This window comes from Bombyx mandarina, chromosome 11 (assembly GCF_030267445.1).
Source record: "Bombyx mandarina strain Sakado chromosome 11, ASM3026744v2".
NCBI lineage: Eukaryota > Metazoa > Arthropoda > Insecta > Lepidoptera > Bombycidae > Bombyx > Bombyx mandarina.
Genome location: NC_143218.1, coordinates 4,316,422 through 4,340,311, shown reverse-complemented (window position 1 = coordinate 4,340,311; position 23,890 = coordinate 4,316,422). Strand labels below are relative to the sequence as shown.

The 23,890-nt window shown below is 48.3% G+C and overlaps 1 protein-coding gene across 5 annotated transcripts; it reads left to right on the top strand.

Annotated features, from left to right (window-relative positions):
- Positions 1-561: 561 nt before the first annotated feature.
- On the top strand, positions 562-22,821 carry LOC114244479 (BTB/POZ domain-containing protein 7). 5 transcript variants are annotated; one of them, XM_089731440.1, is made up of 29 exons: positions 563-872; positions 4,287-4,391; positions 7,008-7,072; positions 8,247-8,344; positions 9,329-9,509; positions 9,584-9,694; positions 10,101-10,213; positions 10,645-10,689; positions 10,765-10,872; positions 10,943-11,045; positions 11,436-11,544; positions 11,930-11,998; positions 13,632-13,679; positions 13,710-13,747; positions 13,822-14,126; positions 14,763-15,040; positions 15,109-15,201; positions 15,270-15,458; positions 15,647-15,726; positions 15,848-15,943; positions 16,088-16,152; positions 16,974-17,028; positions 17,103-17,206; positions 17,318-17,380; positions 17,741-17,796; positions 18,453-18,519; positions 20,756-20,845; positions 20,931-21,006; positions 21,165-22,821. In XM_089731440.1, exons 2-29 carry the CDS (start codon positions 4,323-4,325, stop codon positions 21,223-21,225), a joined length of 2,835 nt encoding a protein of 944 aa, XP_089587566.1. In that variant the 5' UTR covers positions 563-872; positions 4,287-4,322; the 3' UTR covers positions 21,226-22,821. The 5 variants fall into 5 exon arrangements, with proteins under 5 accessions (XP_089587567.1, XP_089587566.1, XP_089587564.1 ...); XM_089731438.1 differs by having other exon boundaries at positions 10,648-10,689; positions 13,632-13,747; XM_089731439.1 differs by having other exon boundaries at positions 13,632-13,747; positions 16,091-16,152.
- Positions 22,822-23,890: the final 1,069 nt, after the last annotated feature.

The following is a 23,890-nucleotide window of genomic DNA, read 5'->3' as shown; positions in this document are numbered from 1 at the left end:
TGTGATATACTAGGCCCTGATTAGACTGCAGATCTTGTAAGTTTCTTTATCTCTGGAATGCGGGTTCTAAAGATAGACGAAATACCAGTATCAATCACGGTACCTAATTTGCATAATGTAAAGCGTCTGAGCGAATCTCTTCCAACGCACTTCGGAAATACACTAATCAGGTACGAACAAACTCTGTAACCTTTATTACCTAATACCACACTTCGGAAAATAAAAAGTCCCTGTTCAGCTGACTTCATGGCCTTCTCAAAAAGAACTGCTAAGTAGTCCTCATCAGACATCATAACAGTTCAGTATTAAATGTATTTTAAATCTAATAGTTGTCTTATAACTCTAAGCCGTACTGAAAGACTGGTTCCCAGTAATATTACAGGACTACCTTTTAAGATTATTCAATTCCCTAACGCTACCGACGGCTGATAAATTTTATTAATTTATTGACAACTACTCAATATACTTGTAGTACCTACCGATGTTTTTATTTAAAAATACACTTTGTTTCGGCAACAATTAAGCCAGCACGCAGATTCCAATTTTAAAGCCGGCAGTACTAAATTTAGTGTCAAATCTGATAAAGGAGGAGGATAACGGGCCTTGCTCATTCCGTATTTTTATACAATTTAAAACGAATCGAGCTTGTGTTCGTGACTTATTTATCTAATAATATACTCAATGGTATTAGTTTACCATTATTTAACATAAATAACAGTGATGAATATCTCTAGTGAAGTGAAATTTAAATTTACAAGTTGATCATTTGTTGATATCATGGCGACCGAATGGGGATGTTCGGTAGTGTTTATATGAAGAAAATAATCGTGTTTCCACATATTCATGCAATATTGTAATGTACTTGTACAGCGGTTAGTGATTTTATTTATATTAAAATTACTCAAAAATTAGAATGATCGATATTACTAAATTTTTTTGCAGTGAGTGAGCTTAAAGCACTGAAATCCGCGATGGAATAAATTAAATGCCTGAATATGGTGTTGTACTGAACTTGTGCTCTTTTACACAGTCCTTCTCTATTGCTCTCATTTCGCATTAGCTAATAAATGCAAAAATGTCCACATAACGATGTCAATACGATGTTGCAAGTTCCAAATGTAGGTCAGATAGAGTTTAGGTCAGATGCGCGCGCACTGACGTCAGAAATCCACCTTTTGGCGCACCCCTAAAATAAATTAAAACGTATACTGAAAAACAAAAGAACTGATGCCCACAAACAGCATTTAAATTCAATAATTTTCATACAAACTACAAACAAACAAACAACATACAAACAACATTTCGTTCTAGCAAAATATGTTTGACTGAATTTGGAACAAGAACTTATATGTTTGCTGGTGCAGGATCCGGAACAACATAAAATAAAATTTCACTGTAATGAAAACTAGAATTGATTTTATTGTTGCCTCTTTGATTCCCATCATAAAACAATCACTTTTTAAGTTAAATCATACACATTAAACATTAAATGTCACTGAAAATAGTTAAATAATTTGTGTGCATTGTATGAAAAAACAAATATGTTTTAGAATAAACAAAGCCATAAAAGTAATGTTGATTGTATTTTAAAGGTCCATTGCATACAGAAATGTTTCTTAATACTAAAGATTAGTATATAGCATATTAGGAAAATCGACAAGAAAAAACTGACATTGATTGTCCCCAAACTGCTATTCTTATTAAAGCTCCTGTTTCTTTTTTAAAGCACATCCCTGCCAATGTCGAGTAGTTAATAAATCAGTGACAAAGAATGGAGAAGAGAATAAAATTGCATAATATAATCACAAGCAGTAATCAAGATAAAGAAACTAAAAAAAAAAAACAAAGTTTGTCTTCTTTGTACTGGACACACATTTGTTTTGAATAATGATACTGATTTTGCCTCAGAATCAAATTCAGTTCTATGTTACAGTATGTTAGAGCAACAAGGAAATCCAAGAGAAATAGTTATCCAGTCCAAGGGCTGAAGTTATAATCACTGGTAGTAGTTCTAGATCAGAGTCATATCCACCCTCTTCTTTACTGCTGAATGTATTTCCATTTCAGTAAAAGATTTTTGTGGATATTTACTGACGATACCATATTTTTTATTATTTTATTTTTATTCCAAGTTGCTCTCATCTATGAGCATATCTTAATTACACATGATGTGTTCTCATTCATTAGGCTTATGGCCTCAACCACTGTTAGATCTGGTTGTATTTGAAGTCTTAAAAAGGCCCAATTATCAGTGGCCTACATAGATAAAATCTTGTTTTTATAAACTAATATTCTAAGAACTATAAGAAATGTAAGTAATTTAGACATTTTTGTCCTTGGCACAGAACACTGTTTTGTCATATTTGCAATCTACTATCAGATCTAATTCTGAGTGTATCCTTTTGTACGCATTTGCTTCTATCAAAACACTTGACAGTCAGCTGATCACAATATTGTCCAACAAAAATCCAATAATAAAAAATATGGTAATTAAAGATCTAACAATTATTATATTTTTTTACATAGTCTTTTTATGGGTAGTTTATTTAAATATTACTTAGGCAGAGGGTTCAGTATCCTTGTATTCTAAGACTTCAATATTATCCTGACATTTGGAAAGTCTCATAATTTTAATGGTTCACAAAATGGGAAAACCAACCAATGAAGTAATTTCCATAGACTTATTAGCCTTCTGCTGGTTTTCTGAGATTTTCGAAAAACAGTTGTTACACCAATTTTAACCAATACAAACCAACTTAAAAAATTCATAAAGTGGTGGATAGAATCAGCAAGTTACTGGTGAATAATGAATACTGCTCTTTGGTCTTGCTGGACATACAGCCGCCCTTCAACAGAGTTTGACCTTAAGATCTTTTCTATGGGGTTACAAACAGCCTTACCATAACTACCACTTACCATGCAAATCCTATTTGTCTGAGAGACTATTTTTGATGGAGGCTGAGTCTACTTTTGCATTCTACCAAATTGTTTGTCTTGGGATTAATTATGTACATGATACATATATTTGACTGGAAGTGTAGGATATCACAATGGCCACATTGATCATTGATCTTTGCTTATGGTACCATTTCTCAGATGCTCCATGTCATTGTAGCAAAGTATGCCAGTGCATTTCCATTGCAGTTGGTAAATATGTATTTGAAACTAAGAGTTAAATTGGAAGTCAAATGAATAAAAGTGTAAAATCTAGACCATATGACTGGCAACCATTTAGAACTGCTACTGCTTCTCTGGGCAAGTAGCTTCACTCTGTATATTTATGTTGCCAATAAATCTCACGTCAAGACACATTTTTACAGAGATATCTATAAAACATAGTTTCCTGAGTACTATATTGTGTAAAGAAGATGCTTGTTAGCATAATATTCATATGTTTAGCTAATATTCCTTATAATCATGAAAAGTGGAATATTTGAGCCATAGAAAATAATAAAATTGAGGTTTAAATTAAACGTAATATTATGATGTATAAAAGTTTTAATTATATCTATGACTAGTGAAAATCCATGAAGATTGCCTTTTATCATATTAGTCCAGTACGTTCATTTTCAAATGCTGTATGTAATGAAACCTTGTCAGACACTAGCGCTGTCCATGGGTGACATGAACATTCGCGAAGCAGCTGCTTTTGAGAAGTCGTCGTGGCCTAAAGGATAAGACGTCCGGTGCATTCGTATGTAGCGATGTACCTGTGTTCTAATCCCGCAGGCGGGTACCAATTTTTCTAATGAAATACGTACTCAACAAATGTTCACGATTGACTTCCACGGTGAAGGAATAACATAGTGTAATAAAAACCAAAACCCGCAAAATTATAATTTGCGTAATCACTGGTGGTAGGACCTCTTGGGAGTCCGCACGGGTAGGTACCACCACCCCGCCTATTTCCGCCGTGAAGCAGTAATGCGTTTCGGTTCGAAAGGTAGGGTAGCCGTTGTAACTATACTGAGACCTTAGAACTTATATCTCGAGGTGGGTGGCGCATTTACATAGTAGATGTCTATGGGCTCCAGTAACCACTTAACACCAGGTGGGCTGTGAGCTCGTCGATCCATCAAAGCAATAAAAAAAAAAAAAAAAGGTTTCCTTCAGAGGTGCTCAGGCAGCTGTTAGCAAATCCCACCCCTCCTGGCTAAGCCTTTGCTCGCCCACCTGTCCTGGTGAAACTGGAATCCTTCAATCCTAAAAAAAAAAGAAACATCAACTACTTATATTATGCTACTGATGTTGTGGTATGGTAGTTTCAATGTTTGCTGGTCTTGTAGGAGGAGGTGCGCGGCTGTGATGGCGGGGCTCGACCCATGAGCCGGCTGCTGTGCTGTTTGTGCGCGCCCGTCGCTAATATGGGCGCCGCGCTCTCGCACCCGCAGGTACTAACCACACACTATATACTGTTAAAAGCGAGACCTTACAACGCATGTCTCAAGGTGGGTGACGGCGTTAACATTGTACATGTCTATGGGTTGCGATAACCACTTAAGATCAGGTGGGCTGTGAGCTCGTCATAATAACGTTGCTTGAATAACGAGCTGTGAGCTCGTTATTCAAGCAATAAAAAAATATATACCTAGTCAGGTCATAAGTTCTGTCACATGTTTAATGTAAAATAATTGAAACAAGTTTATTCATTATGTAACCATTCATATACCAAAATGAACTTAACAAAACATAGATTCTTATGACACTAAAGTTTATTCAAAATGACCTCCGTGATTTTGAATACAGGCCTTCAATCTGCGCGACCAGTCGTCTATCGCAGCACGAACGAGGTCCATGTCAATATCGGCGGCTGCCTTAATTAAGGATGTCTTGAGTGACTCCAAATTGGGAAGAGGCTTTGAGCACGCTTTTTTTTTTTTTTTTTAGAGATTTTATGACCTGGTAACTAAGACCTTTAAGTCATGTCTTATTTTACTTTATTTTCTTAATTCTATGAAAAATGATAATATGAAATGAAATGAAGATGATTAATTTGAGACATTGATCAACTGGGATGAAATTTAATGAAATGAGATGATATGGGATGAATTATAATCGCAGTAAAATGGTGGTCATTTACTGAGATTTTTTCAGTGGACTTTTTGGAGGAACCCGAGAAGTTACGTCCAGCAGCTTTGTTTCATTTTCCCACATTTGTGCACTTTCACAGATATTAAACAGTTCATAAACCACCATTATTACACATTTAAACCTGAAGAAACACTAAATAGACAAAATAAAACAAATCACACAACTTCACTCCTCGCGTTCCCTTGAGCACGCTTTTTCCTCCAAGTGTTGCCATATCTTGTAATCTAACGGATTCAAATCTGGACTGGAGGAGGGCCAGTCTTCGTGCCGGATGAAGTAGATTTCACGCGCCGCCAGCCAGTCTTGTGTGCTCTTCGCTCTATGAGCTGGCGCCGAATCTTGTTGGAATACCCAGTGCCTGTTATTGAACATGGTATGAGAAACAGGTTCCACAAGGTTCGTCAGGACTGTATTTTGATACACAACTCCATTCGTTTTTACACCTTTCTCACAAAAATGTACCTCTGTTAAGCCCCAATAAGAAACTCCCAACCATACCATGAGCGAGGATGGACCTCGTTGGACACGCGGAATACGGTTGCTCGCTTCTTCACTACTGTGTGCGTACACCTTATCATTTTGTTTGTTGTAGCTCTCTTCTACGGTAAAATTTTTTTCATCCGAAAAAATAATTTCCCGATCTTTTTTTCCCGCGTACCGCTTCAACAAAGCGCGGCATCTCTGCAGTCTCAGGTCCATTAGACGAGCATTCAAACGATTTCCTGTTGTTCCTCGATATGCCCGAAGCCCTAAGTCTTCATTTAACACCCTTTTCACCGTGGTTCTGCTTAACCCCATCTGAAGGGCCAACAGTTTCTGCTTACGTTTGGTATTTCCTTGAATTCGCGCCTTCACAGCTTTTATCACTGCTGGAGTCCTAACAGACCGAGGGCGACCACTTCTTGACCTGTCATCTACACTAGAGGCTTCACTGTATCGTTTGATGGTACGATAAACGAATCTTTTAGTTATATTCAAAATTTTCAGTATGTTAAAAATTTGAATTGGCGCGTAACCGCAACGATGCAACGCAATAACTGCAACACGGTCTTCTTTAAGCGTCCACTCCATATTTAAAAATGAGTAAAATTCTAAAAGTATACTTTTTTTTTTTCATGAACAATTCGAGATTCGAATTCAATAAACCTTTTCGTGGCCAGCATTCTAAAAAAAAAGTTTTTACTGTGTGACAATACTTATGACCTGACTAGTTACATATGAACTGATCAGTGTGCCCATTCTGAGTGACTCGAAAATGACTATTGTAATCTTGCCGGGACTATCTAAGTGAAGTCCACCAATGTCTTTCATGTCCAATAATATTGTGTTACGAAAATCAACCAACATGTTTCTGTTTGGGTTATCAGTAGCGGTGGCCTGGTGATCCATCCTCACTGCCAGCCACTACCGATCTGTGTAAGCAGCCCGTGAAGCAAATAGACATCCTGTATTGCAGGTGGGACAGCTGCTATCAATGATAGTTGAGACTTCAACCTGATGTCCCAGGTGGATGGTGATACCGATACCTGGTGATATTAATGGACTCCCATAAACATATAGAGGAGTGGAAAGCTACTTGGTTTAAGCAACATTTCGCTTAACATGGGACATTTATCTTTGTAATTAAAGGTGTTTTTTATTTGATAATTAGCATCAAAAGTTTGATGTTTTTAAATGAAATTCAAGGGGGCTTATTCCATTTAAATAGCTGAAGAAGCTTTTTGGTGAAGAACTTTTGTTTAAGGTGTTTTTTGCTAATTTTAAACTTCAAATGGCTCTCCTGTAAAGTTGCAAAAATGTCGTTTAAGTCAAATAACCTTTCGACCCTCGATATGATCGTCCCGAGCACTACTGCTCTTGTTAGAGATCTAATGGCTGTTGTTTTTACCATGTACTCAATGTTTCCACGTCCCCAGGAGGGAGATATATGTGATGGTGTTGGCGGACCGCCGGCGCCTCCCACTATGGCCGACGTTATAAGGCAAGTATATATCAATATGATACTAATAATCTGCGTAATCTATGTACCTGCATAACTTTAGAACGCCGGCAACGAATTGGATAATAATTTTTTTTTTGCTATGTTTATTATTGTCAGGAGAAAGTTATTTAAAAAAACTTATTAAGGAAATTGTGCGGAACATTAGAAAATTGAAGAAAGCTTAACCACCATATGAAATTTTCTAATCATTTAATTCATCTTCATCATCTAATTTCAAAATTTTCATCATTTTCTCAGGTTCAGATTAGTAAAAAAGGAAATTCGATAAAATCTGTAATAAATTTTAGTCCCCGAAGCGCTGCGAGGGCAGGTCGGTAGTTTAGTATGTGTACACGTGCGTCACTGGATTGTTGTCTAGTTCAGAATGAAACACGGTATTATTAGAATAAAATATTTTGTGAATCAGCAATGTAAAGCTAAACTAAATTCCATTGCAGGCTACGAACAAGAACAGTAATGGAAACTAATATTTCGATTAAGATTTTTCAATGGTGATTGAATTTTACCGTATTTAGGTTCAGAGAGCCATCATGCTCTAAACTAACGAAAAGCTGTAAAATTTATATATTTGGAATATACTGCCGAGTAGTGTGAGCGAATTCTTCTTATTCTTCTATCAACCCAGAGACATCCAACAGTGGACGTCTCTGGGCTGTGAGGTCTCCTCCAAGCCTCGCCACAAAGATCGGTCCTGCGCTGCTTGTATCTACCGGATCCCCGCGAACCTCAATAGATCCTCGGTCCTTCTTGTTGGAGGCCTACCCACTACCTACCTACGAGCGAATAGGAAAAGTTTATCGCGAAGCGAACCGTACCTCCTTTGCGGGTGTCGGAGCTTGTTATCAAACCACCTCCTCCTGACTGAGCCTCTCAGTTCGATCACATTCGTCTTGGTTAAGAGATCAAGATCAGATGTAATCTCTACATATAAAAAAATTTTAGTGTCTTTAGAGGAAGAGGTAGATCTAAGAAAAAATAGATGGATTGCGTGAAAGACGATATGTGTAAGAGGGGAGTGAGCGAAGAAATGGTGTATGATAGAGAAGTATGGAAGGAGAAAACATGTTGCTGGGAGAAGGGCAGTGGTGGGCACGTGATGAGATTCAAGTGCAGCTTCATCTCGCGCCAGTTGTTGAGTGTGGTGTGTGAACAGGGAGAGGAAGAAGAAAGCGGGCGGCGCGGCCTTGGGCACGCTGAGGAGACGCCTCGCCGCCGCCACCAGGAGGCCCAGGGACTCGCAGCCAGACCGAGGTGACTATATAACCATCTGTATTGCCTTTCAGCACGCAACAACCATACCTCGTCTGCTTTCATCATCAACCAGATTTTTTCTTAGATGGGTGGACGAGCTCCACCTGGTGGTGCTACGTACAACGTGAATGTCGCCACCTACCTTGAAATAATAGTTCGAAAGTCTCAGTTTTTGCAGTACAACGGCTGCCCCACCCTTCAAATCGAAACGCGTTACTGCTTCACGGCAGAATTAGGCAGGGTGGTGGTACCTACCCATGCGGACTCACAAGAGGTCCTACCACCAGTACAGCTTTAAACTTCTTTGTCCATCTGAATGAACTTAAAAATTTCTTAGCTTTTGCCTAATGCGGTATATAAGGGTCCCACCCCTGCACGGTCAGTAGTGGATGGACCTCTAACGATACCGCCATCGAATTTTAGGCGTAAAGTTGATGTAATGATACAAATAAAGACACAAAATTTTATTATAATAAGAATCGCAGGGTTATTTACGCGCGTCAGTTGTTTCGTGTAATTGAAGAGTCAAACGCCTCAACATCCACCATATTTATTGGTTAATAAGTGTAAAGAACTTCACAAATTTAGCTTAACTTTTATACACAAGTAATGAAAAGTTGCGAACAATTCATTCCATCTTCCTCTTTCGCAGACTAATCCCCCACAAATGTGTATGTTTGTCCCTTTTTAGTATCGCCATTTGACTGTCATTACCGTTTCGTCCAGCTTTGAATCGCAACTGTGCTAAATATGTTTCACTTTCAAAAGCTGAAAGACACTTTAAAGAAACTTTGACTTTTTTAAATTTGGTTGTGGGCGTGTGACGCTTGTAATGACAAATGACGTCATCCCCCTCGAATTGAGACGACTCTGCTTGCACGAACATGCATACATTGAAAGATCAGTATGGAGTAGCAGTGGCAGGCTACTGAAGGCGCAGCGTGCTCCGCCATCGGTTCATTAGTCTGGTATTGTGCGCCCCAGGGTGCGAGCACGGGCGCTACATCAGGTCGGTGGTGGGGGACTGGCAGCTGCCCGAGGTGGTGGTGCTGTGCGAAGAGATGGAGGCCGGCGCCGCGCTGCGGGACCTCCTCACGCAGGCCGAGCTGGCGCGGGAGCCGGCGCCCGCCCTGCACGCCGACCTCGCCGCCCTGCTGCACGACGCGTATGTACACACACGCTCGTACACGCACACTCACACAGCGACACGCCGCTAACACAGCGCCCGCTCCCCTCCAGGTGCTGGTGCGACGTGGAGCTGATAGGGGCGGGCTGGTCCCTGGCAGCGCACCGCGCGGTGCTGGCGGCTCGGAGTCACTACTTCAGGGACCTGCTGCGCGGCCGTCCCCCGTAAGTAGAAGCACACGACCCCCGGCCCACCTTGAACCTCGCGTCGGCTGCTATCCCCAGGGACAGAGTCGCGAGTCAGCGCTGGATGAAGCGTTCCGATTTGTTAACATATTATGTATTTACAATGAATACACTTGTTATTGTAAGAACACGGTGGACACGCAAGGTGACGTCACAGGAGACCGCGAGGCTCTCAGTCTCGTCCTTTTAACGCTCTGAGATCAGATCTTTCCTTGCTCCTGCTCAATTTTAGAGATACATAATAGAAAAATAAACTAACTGGCTGTCTTTTCGTTGTAGGAACGGATCATCAATCATGTGTATTTCATTTTGAGCGTTTGTAAGCATTCCAGGTTACATATGAGCGTCCGTGAGCACCTGTAATTACATATTCCATTTGCCACAGCGGCTTTTGCCGGGTACCGCTGGAAGGCGCAGGCGCCAACCTGTCCCGCGAGGAGCTGGTGGCCGGCGTGAGGATGCTGTACTCCGGGCCGCTGTACTGTCACACGTGCCACAGTAAGTGCGCTCGGCGCTGTCCTGTGTCGCTCGGTCCTCCTGCCCGCATCCCCCACACGAGCTCTTTCATGAACTACTTACATTAGGAAGGAATAACCCCGTGCGATGTAACTGAGTCTGGTAGGGACTGCTCGGGTGGTCTCATCACCCGCCCGGCCCCCACCCTCAGCGGCATCCACCCGAGGTCGTTCCGAGTAACGTCAGACACAAATTTGATGTTTGAACTTTCCTCGGTGGTGTAGGAGTCAGCCTCCCGACTGCCGGACCGAGGGTCGCGGGCTTGTTTTATGAACAGGCTTGTTTGCTCTCTGTTACAGGCGTTCAATTTATATGTGTATATATTTAATCGTATATAAGTATGTATGTGCGGGGGTGCGAGGTCGGGAGGCCGCGTGTGACGTCCACTGTACTAATTGTTGCTGTTCCGTTAGCAGAGTACGAGAGGAGCGGCGGCGCGGAGGCGGACGAGGCGGAGTGTAAGTGTTCGCGCGGGGCGGGGGGGGGCGGGCGGGTGAGTAGCCGGCGAGACGTGTAGCGTGGTGTGTGCGCAGGCGGCGCGGGGGGCGGGTGCGCGGGGGGCGCGGCGCGGCGGCTGGCGGCGGCGCTGGGCTGCGTGCCGGACGCGCTGCTGCGGGACGTGCGGCGCCTGCTGGACTCGGGTGAGTGCGGGGCCCGGGGGGGGGACCCGGCCGCCCCGCGCCCCCCCGCAGTGTAGTGTGCGTGTTGCAGGCGAGCTGTGCGACGCGCGGCTGGTGTGGGCGGGGGAGGGCGCGCGCGGCCCCGACCTGCCCTGCCACCGGTTCATACTGGCGGCGAGGTCTAGGTTTTTTAGGTCAGTGAATAATGTTCATTTATTTTGTAATTTTGATAACGGAGCGATAGTTTTGGAACTCGGTCCCCACTTCCTTCAGATCCGGGGAGGTTGCACCCTCCTGGCCCGAATACAATTTCGTGCTACCGCCAAAGAGTCACCCGAAAGCCCCTGGAACATGTCCAATTATTATAACCGGAAGCTGCGGAACTGACCCGCGCCCGCCTGCGAGGGACGGGGGAGGGGCGTCGTGCGCCGCCATAGTGCCTCGCATCTCGATTCAAAGCTTGGGACAGCCGCGGGGCCACACCTTTGAGACTTTCACCACATGCTTTGAAGCGGGCTGCGGCACCCACGTCGACTCCAGCGCTCCCTGCACGGTTGCTGCAACATCCTCACCGCTCTGTACAGGAACGTGATGGGTCGGCGCACCAGCAGCAACGGCGCCATCTGCGTCGACGAGAAGATCCTGCCGAGAAGGTTCGCCAAGGCGCTGCTGCACGCCGCCTACACCGACCAGGTCAGTGGCCCGGGAGATGTCGCGCCAGCCGGATGGACGCTATCCCTCTTCCTTTCAGGATTCCTGCCAAATTTGCAACAACGATAGATTTGCAACAACGATAGTTTACGACCTGGGACAGTTGTTATTGCGGTGTACAGCGCGCCCCGGGCGGCACCTAGCGACCCACAAGTGGACCGGTGACCAGCGCCAGGGAGCCCCCGGGGGCCTCGGATATCATTCAGTGAGGCCACTGTTAACAAACACCAACGCACCGCCCGCTTGTCGGTGAGCGGTCCCCGTCGCCCCTGGACATAAGCAACATTCAAAAATATTTTCGAACCCCCGTTTGAATAACATGCGTAGTGTGTGTGAGTGTGATTTTTTGTTGTCTCGTCTATTCCAGATCGACCTGAGCCTGATAGGGAGGGGCGGCTCGTCTCCGTCGTCGAGCAGCAGTGGGGGCGGCATGTCGGTAAGTGTTGTCCGAGGCTGGTCACTGCGTGTGGTCTGGTGTCCGGACAGAAAGAGTATCTTTAGAAAGAGTATCTCATTGCCACCACCAATGTAGATCATTCTCATCACGGTTACCGTCCCCCCTTCTGGCGCACTCCGCAGTATGCCAAGTGATATGACATGTCCTTTTTCGAACGAAGCTTGAGGAGAGTACTCAGGAGCAGGTAGCGGCCTGGCGGTGTCGTCAGTATTGATTACGTCCACCACGTGGTAACCACTCGCCATCAGATGAGCCGTACGAGGGCGGCACTGAAAATTTCGGGAATTAACGAAGTGACACAACATTACTATTTAAAAATGTATTTATTGCTTTTCGAAGTATTCTCCGCGAAATTTGACACATTTTTCCATACGATGGAACCAATCATTGAAGCAACCATTCCATTCGGAAGTTGGGGTCTCCAAAATGGCCGTTTTGTAGGCGTCCACAGCTTCTTCAGGTGATGAAAATCTCTGTCCACGCAATTTATTCTTTATTTTAGGGAAAGTATAGAAATCATTAGGGCTTAGGTCGGGGCTGTACGGCGGATGGTCTAATAATTCTATGTTTTCTTGCTCTAAAAACTCTTTTGTTCTGTGCGCGGTGTGAGAACTCGCATTGTCGTGATGGAGGATGATGAGGCGGTTGCAGTTCTCTTTACGGAGTTCAGAAACGACCTGTGGCAAACAAATTCTAGCATACCATTCTGCATTAACCGTTCTTTGTCCCTCAAGAGGAATAGTCGTAACATGGCCGGTTTCGGAGACAAACGTGGTCACCTTTTTTTTTGCAACACTCCGTGAACGAACAATTTTTGTTGGCTTTAACTAATTTTCGAACACCCAAACTCGTGACTGGTTTTTTGTTACGGGTTCGTACGCGTATATCCAGGATTCGTCACCTGATACAATGTTGTATACAGTATTTGAGGATCCTGCGTGGAATCTTTCGAGAGTTCTGAAGCACCAAGTAACGCGAGCCGCTTTTTGCTCTTCACAGAGCGAATGCGGTATCCATCGGGAAAACAACTTTTTTACACCTAATTGTTCATGTAAGATTATTTGTATTTGACTCATGCCAATGTCTAAAGTTGCCTGAATTTCGCGGTATGTCACATGTCGATCTTCCTCAATCAGCTTACGCACAGCATCAACGTTTTCTTGGGTGACTGCAGTTTTTGGACGACCTTGACGGGGATCATCACTGAGCTTGACACGTCCACGTTGAAACTCAGCAAACCAGCGATAAATTGTGGTTTTGGATGGGGCTTCATCACCAAATGCAGAAATCATCCGGTCAACACACTGTTTTTGTGTTAAACCACTTCGAAAGTCATAATAAATCATCGCTCTTGAGTTTTCTCGAGTCAATTCCATTTTCTCAACGACTAAACAAGTTTGACAAAACCTCGTGACAAGACCGAGAATCTTTTTTTAAATAAATAAATGGTATTCGATTTTTAAAACCAAGGAGTTTTCAATTAAAAAGATTTTAGTATGACAGGAACAGTGGAAATATTCCATTCCCGATACTTTTAGTGCAGCCTAGTATGCTCTGCTTACAATGACAATAAGACACGAGTTGCTGTACCCCCCTCCCCTCCGTGCCGCAGTCGTGGCCCGGCGCCGCCCGCAGCAGCGCGCCCCGCCCCGCCGCGCCCCGCCCCGCCGCGCCCCGCCCCGCCGCGCCCGCGCTGGACGACGTGTTCCAGCTCTACGAGATCGCCAGGTAACGCCCCCCCGCCCCCGCCCTCGGGCCGCGGGACCCGTGGCCCCCGTGCGCTGACGCTCGGCACGTTGCAGCTTCGTGGAGATGCCGATCGCAGTGCAGGGCTGCGAGGACGCCATCGTGGAGGCGCTGTCGGCCGACACGCTGCCGCTGGTGCTGCGCTGGGCCGCCGCGCCCCACGCCTCCAAGTGGGTGCACCGGCAGGCCATGCGCTACCTGCGCGACGAGTTCCCCCGGGTGACCAGCGGCGCGGCGGCGGGCCGGCTGCCCCGGGCGGCGCTGCGGGCCGCGCTGCAGTCGCCCTTCCTGCAGGCCTCCGAGCCGCAGGCGCTGCGAGGGCTGCTGCGCTGGGCCGCCGCGCAGCCAGCACAGCCGCCAGGTCAGTCTGCACACCCCCACACTAGCTCGTGAATGTCACTTAAGCGAGTTGAGTGCTTCATGTTTGAGTCTTGAGGTTGGTTTGGGTAATGCTTGTTTGCTGCTGGGAATCAACGTAAAGATACGTTTGTACATGAATTGGCTGCAAATCTTATGTCCGAGTCTTCAAACTTAGAATTAAGAGGGACAAAGTGCCGGTGAGCTGCACCGCCTCGTCTGCTTCAATTGCGGAGCAGCCTCGCGTTCTGGGGTGATTCGCCCTCGTGTCTCTGAGCGCGCGGGGGCTGTGTGGAGGCAGGTCTCGCACCGAACTAGTACAGTTTGTGAACGTTGCATTAATCCGTCTTGCGGGGCCGCGCGATCCCTCGGTGACCAGGGGTTGACTGCCCCCGCCGCGACTGCAGGCCGACACTGCGGCTTGGGTCAATCAGGTAGTCTCGCGTCTCACAAACTGAACATGTCCAGGCCTCGGGGCTTGAGTGCGACATGTCTAGCTTGAGCTCGGAGTAAAGTCAATATGGTGAATGTGTGAAGACATATTATTGATGCAATTAAATATTAGAATCGACATTTTTACGTTGTGAGGTCGGCTTGAGGTCGCCGCGTGCGCTACCCTAACGTGAGCCGTATGCCCCAGAGCCGAACCTAGTGTGGCACACGGCGCACTCCGCGTCCCGGCGCGGCGCCCGGCGGCGCGAGCTGGGCGACGCGGCGCTGCGGGAGAGCGTGGCCGCGCTCGTGCCGCTCGTGCGCGTGGAGCACATCCCGCCCGAGCACGAGGTGCTGGCGCAGCTGGTGCGCCGCGGCGTGCTGCCCGCGCGGGCCCGGCCTCCGGGGGGCGCCGCCGACGCGTGGCTGGGCCGCGGCGCGCACCGCCCCGCGCGCTGCTTCCTGCCCTACCTGGACGAGCTCAGGGTGCGTTGTGGACCCACACTGCCGCGCGACGCTGGCTCCCTCGCCTCACCACGGCCCCGTGCTTGCAGGCGCTGCTGGAGGACCAGGCCGTGCCCGAGGCGGAGGTGGCCCGCATCAGGCGCGAGCGCTACATGCACCGGATCCCGGACACCCTGTACATGGTGAGGCCGCGCCCGCGCCCGCAGCACGCGCCCGCACAGCGCACAGTCTGACCCGTTGCTGCGTGCAGGTGGCGGCGGCGCGCGGGGAGTCCCCCCCGGGCGGCGCGGAGGGCGCGGCGGGGGGCGGGGCGGGGGGCGCGGCACAGTGCGTGGGCGCGCGGCGGCTGGCGGCGCTGCGGGCCCGCGCCCGGGAGCTGGCCGCGCGCGCCGCCCCGCTGCACCACCACGCGCACCACGCAGACATGCTGTACCGACAGGTGAAGAGACGCGTACTTATATTGTATAATTGCGTTGTATTAAGGTATTTAATTAAATTTATATGATCTTATTAAAATGTGGAGCTCAACAACGTGTCCATATTCGCCTGGAGCTACCCCGGTCGCCCCGCGGGGGGTGGGCGGGGGGCGGGCGGGGGCGCGCCGTGAGACCGTGCGTGTGTCCGCAGATCGCGCTGCGGGCGGTGCGGGAGATGTCGCTGCCGGACTCCTGCGCGGACCTGCTCATCAGCGACATTGAGAACGAATGGTAATATGTCCAGAGACCACTGTTACTTTTTGAATGAATTGTGCATTTGAACTGCTCACTCGGCACAGCACTGGACATGCCGCGGTGCAGTAGCGTCACGTAACATGAGGGTGTTCCACAGTAACGGCGGCGGCGGCGGCGAGGGGTCCGGCCCGGAGCCCCGGCGCGCCCCGGCCCGCGCCCCGCGCACGCACGACCCCGACAGCGACTGCTGCAGGTACACCCGCTAGCCTGACCCGCGTCACTGTACCGGCCGGGACACGCCGCCGCGCCTGCACAGTGACGTCACTGTGCACTGCACGTAGAGTGAGTTACTGTTCTGTGAGTGTGGCCGCGTGTCTGACCGAGTGTCGTGTGGCAGGAGGAGCGGCCCCGCGCGCTGCCCCCCCGCCGGCAGCCCCCGCGCCGCGCACCCCGCGCCCCTCGGTGAGTGCTCCTACTAAGCATTAAGTCTTCACTTAGGAAATTGTCGTTTAAATTTAATAAATATTTTTGAAGTGAAAACTTCTTTAGAATCGTTGTGATTTGAAACCGGATGCAACGGAAAAAACGACAGGTAAGAGACACAAATACAAAAATGTGTAGGATGAAGCCAGCAAAGAATGAGACAGAAATATACATACTATTTAATACAGCGCCATCTGTGAGATTTTTTAATACTAACGTGTGTATGAAAGCTCTTGTAGTGAATTTTATTTTAGGATTATACGTGAAATTAGAATATCAATTCACAGAGGGCGCTACCTTACAATTATTTACTAATGACAAAATTTTACATATACTTAAGACGTTTAGGATAATTGTATTTTAATTTTGGAAGGTTTCACTTCTACCACGTGTGAATTGCACACATTTTGTTTTTTTATTTCTTTAAATCAAAACACCATCATGCTCTCGGCATCTGCAGGGCAGTGTTCACGATGTCCTACTTAAAGAAATCTGGTGCACGGGAGCCAACAGACTTTTGAAAGGCATTGGATGTCCAAACTTGAGAAATGAGAGATAGATGAAAACTGCGACGATCGAACATTCTGTTCCAAAAAATGGGAGGCTGGTGCCCAGCTGTAGTTAAAGGTTGATGATGATGGTAATGGTGTGATACTGGTGTTTTTATTGTGTCCATATTAGAATTATTAAATCGACAATTTCACGGGTAAAGACCTAAATATATAGAAGTTGTTGTCAATAAAATGTGTTTGTAAACCGCGGAGTCCCGGCCCGCACTCACGCGGCTTGTTGCGTTGCAGAGGGCCGCGCCGACCGCCGCGAGACGCAGCCGCGGCCCCCGGACTGCAGGAGCGGGTACGTGCCCCCCAACCCGCCGCCCCCGCCCCCGCTAGTGTCCCCCGCCCCACTCACCGCCCTCGTGTCCGCAGGTCGGGGCGGCTGTCGGCGGCCGTGCCGGACGTGGCGATGGCTCCCAACGCGAACACCCACCTGCTCACCAACAGGGACTACTTCAGGCCGCCGCTGCCCGCAGGTGCGCACACAGCTATTGGAATCCGACCCTCAACACTGACGTTTTAAAATTCAAATTCTTTTATCATTGTTCTTTAAAAAACTTGGTGACGTGGCGGCGCTGTGTCCGCAGAGTACGGCGGCGCCGTGCTGCAGCTGGACCTGGGGGACGGCGCCACGCACACGCCGCGACCAGGTACGTGACCCGCGCCGGGGGGGCCCGCGGGGGGGACGAGGGGCCGCCCGTCCGCCGCTGACTGGGCGCCGAGCTCCGGGAACGCTCGGGTTGGAGTCTCCACAGCGCTGCAACGGCGTAGTATGACTGATCTAAGTACCTGCTGAGTTACACGACGTGACACAGCTTCATGTCTGTTTCTGCCGAATGATAACTTCTGATCTGAAGAAAGGTAACCGAGACTGATCTCGCGCCGGACGAGGGTCGTCTTCCATAGAGTGGACCGTGCACTCGTCCGCCCCATAGCTCAATAGTCCCTCGCCAGCCCCCTGCCCGTGAGGGCCGCCTCCTGCCTTAATCACAGCGTCTGTCCGTGCGCAGGTTCGCGGGCGCAGCGGGCTCACGCGGCGGCGCAGCTCGCCCGGGGACACGCGCCGGTAATGGACCTGCTTCTACTGACCCTAGCAACGTGCCGAGACCGCACCGAGACCACTCCCCCGCGCCGCCGGCACAGTGGAGACTTCGCCTCATGTCTCTTTAACGCTTTCGAAGACGGACGCGCACGCCGCGCCACCGACTCCATGCTGATGTCCTGCGGCTTCGGTAGCCGCTTACAACCAGGTGGGTCGTTCACCAGTATACACATTAAAACGGATTAAGACATATACCAGACCCGACCTCGGAACAAACAGCGTTGTCGTTTCTCTCGCCCCCGATGTGACCCCCGCCGTGTCCGGGGGAGAGCGCGCGGTCACTTGTGCCGTCCTCATACTGTCGCCACTAGAGGACCTCATGTCTCAAGGGAGCGCGCCACAACACCAGTCCCGTCTGTCTAACACGGAATGGTCGGACGCGCTCGTTGCCCCCGCGTCGCCGGGAGCGGTCGTTGTCGCCCGTGGACATCAACAATGTCATGTCGGTGCCAAGTGCTCTCCGCGAGCCTCATATGAAGGACACGTCGCAGCGCTCAGAGAGCACCGAGCAAAGACTGCCCTCGTGTGTGTGGCGGCGCCTTGCGGTGAGGGGTCCCGCACCCGCTCACGCCCGCCTGGGCCGGGAGCTCGGTGCTGATCCGCTCGCGTGTTGTCCGCAGGCCGCGGCAAGGGCCCGGCTGAGCGCCGAGGAGCACCGCGCCGCCGTGGAGATGTCCATGATCCGGGGTGAGTGCCCACCTGCTTCGAGCTCTAATTAAACATTATGAATCTACAATCATCATCTCAGCCTGTCCACTGTCCACTGCTGAACATGAGCCTCTCCAACTGATGTCCAGTGCGGCCGGTCCGTTGCCACCTGCATCCAATGTGACTCAGCGGTTCTTACCGTCTCGTCGGTCCATCTGGTAGGTGGCCGTCCCACACTGCGCTTGCCAGTACGTGGTCTCCACTCGAGGATCTTCGCGCTACGGTCTGTGGCCTGCCCGCTGCCACTTCAGCTTGCTAATCCTACGGGCTATGTCAGCAACTTTGGTTCTTCTACGGGTTTCCTTATTTCTGATTCGATCTCGTAAAGAAATACCAAGCACAGCCCTCTCCATGGCTCGCTGCGCGAAACTGAGCTTCCTAAAAAGATCCCTTGTGAAGCACCACGTCTCGGAACCGTAAGTCATCACTGGTAACACACATTGGTTGTACACCTTTGTCTTCAGGTTTCCCTTTCAGCAAAGAAGAATTTAATAGCTTCTGAAGGACTTTCAGTATCGGCTTCCCGCCCGCTTTCAGAAGCTCTATGGTGATTCCATCCTCGCCCGATACCTTGTTGTTCTTGAGCTGTTTGAAGGCCATCTTAATCTCATACAGGCTGATGTTCGGGATATCCTCGGTATAGTGTCAGGTTAGCCAAGCTTGCAAGCTCATTGGATATCGAGGTGTATAACTGCCCATAGAACCTTTCTATCTCACGTGGCACCTCGGCCTTATTCGACATCTTCGGTTTTCAGCTTTATCAAGTGGCTCTGCCCAATAGACACGTCTCTTGCAAAGACTCTGGAGCCTTGGTTCCGCTCAATAGTCTCCTTAATACGTTGTGTATTAAAGGAGCGTATGTCGTGTCGCATGGACTTTGTGATTTGTCTATTGAGCTGCCTATGTGACTCAGCGTCCTCAGAAGCTTGAAGTGTCATAAAACGTCGGCTAGCCATGAGGTTCGAGGTGTAGTCTGATAGTTTTTGAGATCTATTTTTGCGGTGGGCTTTAAAATACTTGGATCCTACCGTATGGACAGTTTCCACCAGCCTTCTGTTAATATCATCCACTGATGCTTTGCTGTCTAGTCCTTCAAAGCGATTCAACAATTCAATTTGAAAGCTCTCGGGGGTTTTGAATATGTGCATTCGGTGGCCGGAGCGTGGACTTCATCAGACGCGATCTTTCCAATCTGACATTGACACTCAATATGTCTCTTACAATTATGTGTTCGCTTCCGGTTTTTGCTCTATGGATCACAGAGACATCATTGAATATCTGTCTACTGGTGCTCAAGATGAAATCGATCTCATTTTGGTTACACCGTTGAGACTCATCCAGGCCCATTTCCTGTGAGGCGGCTTCTGGAAGAAAGAATTCATCATATAGAGTCCTTCTTTCTCCAGAAAGTCTGCCAACCTCTATCCTTTGGAGTTCCGCTGCCCATATCCAAATTGCTTCACTTTCAACTAATCATTGCTTGTACAGCCCAGCGTCGCATTAAAGTCTCCCATAACAACAGTAAATTGTATTTTGGAGCTATGTATGGCCCTACTGACGTCCTCATACAAAGCTTCTACCTCATCGTCTGGGTGTGTCTGAGTGGGAGCGTAAACCTATATGACCTGCAATGAATATCGTTTAGATATTCTGAGTATGAGGCACGGTACCCTGTTCGCACTCCTGACGAACACAATGTTGTTCATGAGAGACTTATAAAACAATAAACCCAACGCCATCTTGGGACTTCTGCTCTCCCTCTCGGTAGAAGAACAAGTGTCGGACTTCTGAAAAACCAATAATGTCCCAGCGCAACAAACCCTTTTTTTTTTGCCCCGTTGTTGCTGTACTACCTTAGCCAAGAATAGTAACTAAAGGCCTGGTATTTCTGTTACTATTCATGAAAGTATTTAGCCTACTGTACCACGCTGGCTAGACGGGTTGATACAGGGCTTCATTTCGAGTTTTCCATCTCTTGCACTGACGTCTTGTGCATATTCCCATAGTCGGTTCGTACGACTTCCTGGGATAGTATAGGGGTGGGGACACATTGAATTCTTATTCCGTCACCACACGGAGTCGCGAATCTACAACCACAGTAAAATAAATGTGAATCCCAGCGTGCTCCCTCGCTGACCCCTGAGCGGTCGAGGGCCGCCCGGGTTGAATGTCGCGTTGATGCGCGCGACTACACCGAGCTTGTGAATGTGTGCAGCGTACTCGGCGCTGGAGTACGGCTCGCCGCAGACGCGCCAGCTCCGCCGCAACCAGGCCGGCACCCTGCGCCAGCGACAAGACGCGCCCGGTGAGTCCCCAAGTCCCCCCACCCTACCGCCATTCTCAAGCGAAGGCGAATCATCACTAATTGTCGAACTAATTATTTTGTTTAGGTTTCGCTCCCTCCAGCCCCCCTCCGGGCTCTCGGCACCCCCTCTACTCATTCAGGAACAGGGAAATTGAATTCATGTAAGTTTAATAATTTTTAATAATGTACATTATCATTTACGAGGCACGGTGGTCACAGCATGGAGGCGGCCGCCCCCCGGGCCGAGGCAGTCCTCCACCGTACCGAGCAGCGGGGGGGACACTGCGGCCCCTCGAACTAACTAAAGCGCCGTCCCCAGGACCGAGGCGGCGTACGCCGTCCCGGGGTGCCGCGACCACAGCCCCAGCAACTACGCATGAGACGGGCCCTTCGTTGTCCTGACCCTGCCCGGAGCGGCGTCGGACAACGAGGGCGATTCTTTCTACCTGGAGTTCCTGGAGGACGAGCCGGAGGACGACTCGGAGGAGTGAACCCAGCCGCTCCCATGAACTGTACACTTGGCGACATTCTTTTTTATTTTTAATATTGTTTTTAGTGTTCGTCCGCACTGACATGTCAGTGGGCCTGTCAGTGGATTACCGAATTTGTGATTTCTGTACACGTGAAGTGCACGGACCTGTGCCCTAGAACATTAATATTAAAATGATAAAGCAATATTGTCTAAGACGGTGCTTCCCAACGTGGAGCCCACGCCCCGCAAGGGGGTAATTTGATAATTAAGGAAGGCAATCGCACTAAATTAATATGGAAAATCTATATTAAAATTATTTTAAATTTGAATTTTAGTTTTTTATTATATGTTTTGAAATATTACTGACTGTGTTCTGATAACAATTTCACAGTAATTTCTTCCTAAAACCTATCATTTTTGTTTCCTAAGTGAACAAATCAATTTTTAATGTTAAAAATTATGTATGAGGGGCACAAAAATTTTAGAAAGGTTCCACCGGGGCGTGGCACAAGAAAGGTTGGGAAACACTGGTCTAAGATATAAACTAATAAATTCTGTGAGAAAGTACCCTGACTTATCGTCACGCGGGCCCGGGAGGGCGCCCCCCAACCCGAGTGCCCCGTACCTTAGTGTGTAAGTTAGAGTAATCATCAGGCGCCTTCTGTCATCGACATTGGCATGTCAAGTGCTATATGTAAATATGGAATTATGGAACGAATCTTATTGTACGATCTCATTGTTGTCGTTGTGACCGCGGGCCGCCGGCGTCTGACGCACCAGGTGCGCCGGCCTCCCGTCCCCGGGGGGCGGGGGAGGAGGAGATACGAGGTGGACCACGGATAATTCGTATCATTTAAATTGATGGAATATGTACAGTTATTCTGAGCACCTGTGAGCACTCTTGAGTGTTCGTGAGCATTTATGAACATTTGCCGAAAACGCGTTCAGAGTATGATTTTATGTATATACTTGTAAAATTAGGTTAAATTGCGGCGCTCGCGCGGGCCGCCAGGAGGGCGCGGGGTGCGGGGAAATAATTGAAATCATGAAATTTAAATACGTAATACAATCAAATGAAATAGTTTTATCTAAAAATTAAGTGCCAGAACCACCCGCCCCCCGGGAGGCACTGACTGGCGGCCCCCCCGGTGCCCCGGGACAACACTCCTAAAGACATGTATAGTTATAACAAAGTATATGTGTAATCTAATTGTTTAAAGTAAGTTAAGGGTAGGTTCCGTTCTTGCCGACGTGGTCGAGTAGCTACTGCCATGCCAGTAGCAGTGCCGTCGCCCGGGGGCCGCCGCTCGACTGATGAGCACCTGGAAAGTATCAACGAAGCGGCGGCGGGGAGGGGGCTGCGAGCCCGTGTCTCAAGATGAGAGCCTTGGCACTGTGCGTGAGGCTACTGGTCTTGAGACATGAGGTTCTGGTCTCGGGGCGGCGCGCGTTGTGTTCGTCTGCGGCCGGCTGCTGCAGTGTTAATACAGATATTTATTACTCACCACTTGTGTTTTATTTGGGGGGGGGGGTCTAACTGGGGGACGCGCTGGTGTAGCGATGCCGATACTGTGGGTGGGGGGTGTAGGGAACGACGCGTCTGTGGGGGGTCGGACCCCGCAGACAGGTAGGTACTAAGTTTTCTAATAAAATATGTACTTAAAGTAAAGTCAACAACATCATCATTATCATCAACCCTTAGACATCCACTGCTGGGCACAGACCTCTCCATTTTATGCAACTTTTTTTTTTCTACCTAGACTGATGATCTAGAGTTTCTAGAGATAACATATCAGCGTAACCTTAACTAGTAGGTGAGCTCACGGGGCTCAAACCTGACGACGTTGCTAACACGAACCCTACCAAGAGCAGTGCTTCGCAGAATCTACCACCGGATCGGAAACGCGACCCACTGAGAAGATCCGGCGAGAAACTGTGTGCTGTGTCTGTGAGTTAATTTACTCGCCAAGCCCTTCGTCACAAGCGACGGGTTCGCAGAGAACGATGACCGTTGCTTGAGATACCTAAAAACACCATTCGTGGATCAGGAGGATCCAAAATGTGGGATTTATGGCACAATGTTCGATCGCCCACCATTCTCATCCACGTCCGCCCGCCGTCCCGACCGTGTCCTGACTGTGGGTCCGCCGCACCGACAAAACGACAAATTACGGAGTCAAACGCGACAGAGGAAGCTGATAATATTCAATCCACCGCTGAGCTGACAGCAAAACCGTATTGGTTCGCTTGCGTCAAACTGGCAGAGTGATGAAACATGATAAGTGTATGCCGCACGAACGGAGTTGCGCGACGCGCGTTGTCACTGGCGCTAATAAATGGATTCTTTCTGATCGTAAGCGGTCATCGTGTTGGATAGACCCTTATTCGCCACTTAGGCAATGACCCAAACGAAAACCTATTCTTAAAAGTCATTACTGTTTGGGATTCTAATGCTGGTATAATTCATCACAGCTTTTATCAAATGGCATCAGCATTACTGTGCTGTGAGGAACTGGACACAATGATGGAGACTCTCGCGAATCTCCAGCCAGTCTCTAAGCTACACGAGCTGG